Below are 7,430 nucleotides of genomic sequence, written 5' to 3'. Positions count from 1 at the left end.
AATTTTTCTGTTATCTTTCTTAGTTTAAGCCTAGTATCCTGATCGCCAAACGAGTATGCTAGCGTAAAAACTTTAATTTTTCCAGTATGACCAAAATTTTTACTATCGGGGTGCCCCTTGTCAGAGCAAAATGTTTTTTAGGTCAAGAATGTACGAAAAACACAATAAAAATGCAGCTATGAACTTTAAATTAGCAAATAATTATCAGTAAATTAAAAAAACATCAGTTAAATTTAAATTGTATTGTTTTTTAATTTCTTTGTACAGCGGCAGACTTGTCTTGCCAAGGTATTTGATAATATCTTTTAAAGGCTCTTTCCCGCAAAAACGATATTTGAATATTAACTGCTTGTCAACAAACCCAGCTGGTTGACAGTACGACCGTAGCATGCTTAATTCTGATGAACTCTCGAAATGTTGGTCACATTGGAAAGATTAAAGTTTTTACGCTAGCGTAATCGTTTGTCGATCTGGATACTAGGCTTAAGATTAGAAAAATTTCCGAAGTGGTTGCTCTGAGTGATTCTACCGTCTAGAGCATTATACGAGGTGTGTTCAAAAAGTAAGGTGACTTTTCAAATTTCGCGGGCAACATATTTTCGATTATCGATTTTTTTGTTTTGTTATATTGGTACACTCTTCCCTAACATCTGTACCAAGTTTCAATGGAACATCCTCTTTTGTTTGGTTGTGAGAGGCGTAAAGTTACAAGTTATTTTGCGAGCTCGGCGATTTTTTGCTATCGAAAAATATGGATCAAAGGATTTGCATCAAATTTTGTGTAAAAATAAAATTAAGTGCTCTGAAACACTTGAAATGTTGACAGTGGCATACGGTGAAACTGTTCTGAGTAAAAAAAATGTGTACAAGTGGTACAAACTCTTCCAAGATGGCCGGGAAGATGCCAATGACCAGCCTCACTCTGGACGCCCAAGCACGTCAACAACTGATGAAAACGTTCAAGCAGTGACGAAAATTGTTTTGGAAAATCGTCGAATCACTATCAGAGAAGTTGCTGAAGATGTCGGTATATCGCTTGGCTCGTGCCATGAAATTTTTTCAAACGTTTTGGGTATGAGTCGTGTGTCAGCGAAGTTTGTTCCGAAATTGCTGAATTTTGACCAAAAGAACCGTCGCATGAGCATCGCTCAAGAGCTGTTGAATGACGTCAACGACGACCCAGATTTACTCAAAAGGGTCATAACTGGTGACGAATCATGGGTATATGGTTATGATATCGAAACCAAAGCCCAATCGTCCCAATGGAAGAGCCCAGGCGAGCCATATTTTTCGATAGCAAAAAATCGCCGAGCTCGCAAAATAACTTGTAACTTTACGCCTCTCACAACCAAACAAAAGAGGATGTTCCATTGAAACTTGGTACAGATGTTAGGGAAGAGTGTACCAATATAACAAAACAAAAAAATCGATAATCGAAAATATGTTGCCCGCGAAATTTGAAAAGTCACCTTACTTTTTGAACACACCTCGTATACCGATTTGTTCACAAGAATAGTATGCACGATAAGGGAAAAAGCGCACCTAACAACATTTTTAACAACAAACAAGCGCTATATCGTCCGGAAAATTCGGGAAAATCCAAAGTTATCGGCACGTAAAATTGCCAATGAGTTGGGTAAGTCTTGCCAGCCGGAAACAATTCGGCGTTTACTCCGGGAGCATGACAGAATAGCTCAAAAGAAACCGTTCATTAGCGCTAAAAACATCAAGAGCAGGTTGAAGTTTGCTGAAGAGCACTTGGAAAAAATTATTCTTTTTGGAACACCGTTATATTTGCTGACGAGTCGTAGTCTAATATTTTCGGTTCAGATGGAGCATCCTTTGTGTGGCGTAAACTCAATACTGAGCTGCAAACAAAAAGTTTAAAGGCCACAGTAAAACACGGCGGGGGAAGCGTTATGGTGTGGGCATGTACAGTATGTCAAGAAACACGTTACACACTGAAAATTTTTTTTATATTTTGACTTTGCATGCAAAAAAAGCCCCTTGTGTTTCATTTTATGATTTTTTTAAATTCATTATATATTGATAAGAGTATGCCTAGTCAGTTAGTCCGAAAACAAAATCTAAACAATCCACAGAAAATGAAGGAGAAGACAAACTAAGAGATTACACAATTTTAACACTGCACAGTGGTTCCGCCAGAGGACAAAAATCAAAAAAAGTGATAACAACGAATAGAAAAAAATGGCAAGCAAATTGTCTCTACAATGTTCAAACTTCTTGATATCTGGAAATCTAACGGGACTTTCTAAAAATAGAATGCAAAGCGTGATCATGTGTACATTTTTGCAGCGCAGCTGTACTTAAGCCTAGTATCCTGATCGACAAACGATTATGCTAGCGTAAAAACTTTAATCTTTCCAGTGTGACCAAAGTTTCGAGAGTTCATCCGAACTGAGCTTACTACGGTCTTACTGTCAATCAGCTGGGTTTGTTGACAAACAAAAAAGCAAACAAAGTTAAATGAAACGAAAATGTCGAGTTCAAAAAACACAAGCTTGATTTTGGTTGTCAGCATGGCGGCATGTATTGTGGCATTAGAGGAAGAGGACAAAAGACAGCGGCCGAAATATTGGGTGAGCCCATATCTGCAGGAAAGGGCCCTTAAAGGCCGATATGCTTCCGACGTAAGTAATACTGTTCAATAATGTATTAATATTCGTGCACTAAAAAATATTTTCTTATCATTTTAAAGTTTCAAAACTTGTTGCAGACTCCCTCAATGTTTTTCGAAAACTTTCACATGCCTCAGAAGAGTTTTAACACTCTTTTTGGAATGGTGGAGCAGTACCTTATACCGAAACGGAACACTCGCCCAGATGCTATACCAATAAAAGCCAAGTTGGCCATCGTTTTAGAGTAATTAGATTTTAAATATTTAGTCTTAGATAACAATATATTTATATTTTGTATCCTTTTATTTAGATTTCTTGCCTCTGGAGACCTGCAACGCCACATTGGATCAACTTATCGGATCAGTAAGCAACATTTTGGAGTGATTCTCCTCCAGGTGTCTATTGCCATTTGGACTGCTTTGCGGGATGAATTCCCCAAGTGGACGACGGGGAATATGCTGATGTGGGTTAAAGACTTCGAAGACGAATGGAACTTTCCTAATTGTATTGGAGCAGTCGACGGAAAGCATGTGGCGATAAAAGGCCCGCCAAATAGCGGAAGCCTTTTTTACAATTATAAGGTAAGTACTTTTTAAATGCCAATAGAATTTAATAACAAAATCGTTTGTAATGTAGGGCTTTCATTCGATTGTGCTTATGGCAATCTGCAACGCTCACTATCGCTTCACCTACATTGATGTGGGGGCTTTTGGTAGCGAAGGAGACATGAATGCCTTCTCCCACAGCGATCTTGGCAAACAGTTGCTCTTAGACCAGCTGCCCTTTCCGGAGGACAATGTTATAAACGGCCATCGAACCCCTTATTACATTGTTGGTGATGATGCATTCCCCCTTCATAAGCGCATCATGAAGCCGTATAGTGGCAAGGATCTGCATAGGGAGGAGCGGATTTTTAACTACAGGCTAAGTCGGGCTCGTCGTTGCATTGAGAACGCATTTGGGATTCTCAGCGCTAGGTGGATGGCTGTACAACGAACTTTGTTAAGCAATCCATGCAAAGCTCAAAAAATCATTGTAGCCTGTTGTGCCTTGCATAATTTTTTGATGCGGGAGAGTCCAGCAACTTACTCGATGCAGGAGATACCAAGCACTGTCCTGACCGACTTGCGACCCTGCCGACGAGGTCGCCCACAAGACTTCAGTAAGGAGGTTCGAAACAACCTTAAAGAATATTTAAACGGAAGTGCTGGAAGTGTACCTTGGCAAGACGAGTCTGCCGGTGTGCAAAGAAATTAAAAAAACAAAAGTTATTTTGCAATGTTAAATATGTTTTATTTTTATTGAATTGTTAACTGGCGTCTTTCTCCTCCCACAGAAGCCGGGTCATCTTCCTTTCGACTTCGGCAGCACGTTCCGGAGGAAGCGTGCTAAGAATCGACTCCCAGTAGGCATATACCGGCCTTGGAGGAGTGGGAAGGGGAGCCTTTTGTTGCTGCTCCAGAAAGTTGCCCAGCATGTCGCACATTTTGGCTGCTGGTGTTTCCTCCACCTTTCGCTTCTTGGCGCTCCTTCTTCCTCCACCCTTTGAAAGTATAGGAATATTTCATAAGAAATTATATTATTTAATAGAAATTGGGCAACTTACATAGGAATACAGTTCCTTTTGGGCCTCAGACAGCTCGACCTCCAGCTCCGCCTCCGCTTCCAAAAAGCCAACTTCAACAGGGTCTTGAGTTTCCTCAATGGAGTAGTCCATTGCTTGTGCTCCGTCGCTCTCCGAAAACACAGAATGGGTTGTTCTGTTAAAAATAAATTATATTAGTATAATGTAAAAAAATTTTTGGCCAGAACCTACTGCCTCTGCGTGGATAAGTCCGGCAGGAAGCTCATGTAGGGGGCGAAATCCCACTCCGCAGCACCTGTTGGCTTCTCCAGTGGGTCTCCTCCAGCACTTCCACTCTTTGGCTGCTTGCACTTGTGGTACTTGTAGCTGTCCCGTAGAGACTTCCACGCCAGCTTGCAACTATTATCTAAACATAAATATTGTATATGTCCACGTTAACAAATATTTAATAATGTACAATTGTAACTTACCATCTTTGTCCATTTCCCAGGCTATTTCCTCCCAGGATCTTTTAATAAATGTTGCATTAAAATGCTTTTTATTGGACAGATCCCACAATTCTGGGCGCGACTCCACGCATCGAATTAGTGCTTTTTTTTCTTCACTGTTGAACTCCAACAACCGACTTTTACGAGTTTTCTGATGTTTTCCCTCCATTTTTTTAAATTTCCGATGAGAAGCGCACGCCGAAAGATTAAAATTTTTATTCTTTTTGCTAGGGTTCACCCAAAGTTCATTTCAGGTGGTTGGCAACGCGATGCAATTTTCTGGTATTTTTTTCGTCGAACTGGAGACCTAAGTCAAAAAAAAGCTTCACGAAAAGTGAATGCCAGCTGTTTGCCTCTCGCTCTCTCTCATGACTGGCGTTCGGTTTTCGTCGATTACGCTAGCGCAAAAACTTTAATCTTTCCAGTGTGACCAAAAGTTTGAGAGTTCATCAGATTTAAGCGTGCTATGGTCGTACTGTCAATCAGCTGGGTTTGTTGACAAGCAGTTAAAATTCAAACATCGTATTTGCGGGAAAAAGCCTTTAAAAGATATTATCAAATACCTTGGCATGACAAGTCTGCCGCTGTACAAAGAAATTAAAAAACAATACAATTTAAATTTAACAGTTGTTTTTTTTAATGTACTGATAATTATTTGCTAATTTAAAGTTCATAGCTGCACTTTTATTGTGTTTTTTCGTACATTCTGGACCTAAAAAACATTTTGCTCTGACAAGAGGCACCCCAGATAGTATTAATGTTATTTTGTCCTCACATATAAACACCTGCAATCGACTTTTGCGAGTTTTTTGAGTTTTTCCCTCCATTTCTTATAATGTTCAGTGAGAAGCGCACGCCAAAAGATTAAATTTTTTAATCTTTTCGCTAGGGTTCACGTTTCCGCAGACTGGCAACGCTATGGAATTTTCTGGTATTTTTTTCGTCGATCAGGAGACCGACGTGAAAAAAAGACCCGACGAAAAGTGAACGCCAGCTGTTTGCCTCTCGCTCTCTCTCATGACTGGCGTACGGTTTACGTCGAAGTGGATACTAGGCTTTATTCTTAATATGACTTAATATTTATTGTACTTCACGATATCTCTCTTAAAACTATTATAATAGTACACGCATTCTAGGAGGGTTCGTCACAACCTGAAAAAACTTCGGAGCTAAAGATCTCCGGCTTAACCAGGTTTCTTTAAACACTATAATATGAGATGCAAAAGAAAGGCTATCAGAATACAATTTAACAATTTTAGCATGCATTCTGATAGGAAAGAAGGAGGTTAGAAGTTAGTATTCTGAAGTTGGTAGGAAGTTTGACCAGGAAGCTTAACTCCCAAAAGGAGGGTCCCCTTTTTATCTTAACTCTTTTACAAATATATTATTCGGCCAAAAGTCGCCAGATCATATGGCTTTAAAAAGCTCGTTTGGGAAAGTTATCTTGAAAGATGAAATGTAAGCATTAGAAAACTTAAACTTTTTCACCTTTTCACTATTACTAACGGCTTTAGTTTTGTCTTGTATATAAGACAATACACTTGGCCCTCGCTTAACACGGATTTTTTTTAGCACGAATTCGGTCTTATACGGTTACAAATTTTCTCCCATTCCTCTTTTAACACACTTAAAACCTCGTTCTTACACGATCTTGACTTATAAGAAGTGCTATAAAGAAGCTTTAAAAGCGACCAAACAATCTGAAATGACTGATTTTTTTGATAAGGAGCCACCATAAAAGAAAACATGTTGAAACAAACTGGCATAAACTATAAATGCCACCGAATGCATTTAAAATTTGATATGAATAGAAACATATGTATGATCTCCTTACTTTTTAACATTTTTAAGTTTCTATAAAGTTTAACCTACTAATTAATTATATGAAGCAACTTTTTTAATTTAATATTAACTTTTAATTTTAAAAATATGAATGTTATGCATTTATTAGAGGCATATACATAATAACTTTTGGTTAATTTTGAACAAAGGTATGAAACAAAATTATTTAATTTTTGCTGCCAATTTTGAATTTTGAGAACGTAACCCTTTTTTTGTACTGAATCCATGTTTCGGTTAACACGATTTCGCTTAACAAGAGGATTTCTAGGAACGTAACCCGCGTGTTAAGCGAGGGCCAAGTCTACATCAGAAGATGTTTGATCAGGGGAAAGTCGAGAAACGAAAATTTGTGTCTTTAGTGGAACCACTGAAAGGGATTTTGGTGGAGCAGACATTGTTTTTGCAAAACCAACTTGAAACGGTTGTCCGGACTCAGTAGTCCCTTGTGGCGGTGTAGCTACATTTTGATGGTGAGGTGGATCCACTGATTCTGAAACCACTGCGGACAAATCGGAATTCTTAGAAGTCCCTGGTTGCATGCAAATTAATTTAGATCGTTATAGTTGATTAAAAAAATACATGTTTTATTTCAAATTAGAATTAGAATTATTGGTTAGTGAATTAAGCACTAACTCACTGATACATCAAGACAATTTTACTTTTAATCCTTAGATATGACCGATCGCGGTTTCTATCCGAAATATACTGACTTCTTAATTCTAAAATCTTATCCAAGGAACCTCGGCGAGAAGCTTTTCTATCCTAGGCTTCTAGAACTTTTCTTTTTGTTTAAAATAAAAGCTTATGCTGAAACTGTCGCATCTCGTTGTGAAATGAAATTATGCTGACCGATGTCATTTTGATTGAAAATCGGAG

The 7,430-nt window shown here is 38.5% G+C and overlaps 1 protein-coding gene across 1 annotated transcript; it reads left to right on the top strand.

The window, feature by feature from the left end:
* Positions 1–2,376: 2,376 nt before the first annotated feature.
* LOC123038103 (putative nuclease HARBI1) lies at positions 2,377–3,896 on the top strand. Its single transcript, XM_044461766.1, has 4 exons — positions 2,377–2,651; positions 2,738–2,883; positions 2,950–3,220; positions 3,276–3,896. Exons 1-4 carry the CDS (start codon positions 2,499–2,501, stop codon positions 3,894–3,896), a joined length of 1,191 nt encoding a protein of 396 aa, XP_044317701.1. The 5' UTR covers positions 2,377–2,498.
* Positions 3,897–7,430: the final 3,534 nt, after the last annotated feature.

Source organism: Drosophila rhopaloa, unplaced genomic scaffold, assembly GCF_018152115.1.
Source record: "Drosophila rhopaloa isolate 14029-0021.01 unplaced genomic scaffold, ASM1815211v1 contig_69, whole genome shotgun sequence".
NCBI classification, from domain to species: domain Eukaryota; kingdom Metazoa; phylum Arthropoda; class Insecta; order Diptera; family Drosophilidae; genus Drosophila; species Drosophila rhopaloa.
Note: the sequence above shows the minus strand (reverse complement) of the source record. Positions and strands in the feature narration are given on the sequence as shown.

Coding starts and splice junctions, on each gene's coding strand:
- LOC123038103 (XM_044461766.1), top strand. CDS start 2,499: ATGTCGAGTTCAAAAAACACAAGCTTGATTTTGGTTGTCAGCATGGCG. Junction 2,652..2,737: donor AAGGCCGATATGCTTCCGAC/GTAAGTAATACT, acceptor AACTTGTTGCAG/ACTCCCTCAATGTTTTTCGA. Junction 2,884..2,949: donor AAGTTGGCCATCGTTTTAGA/GTAATTAGATTT, acceptor CCTTTTATTTAG/ATTTCTTGCCTCTGGAGACC.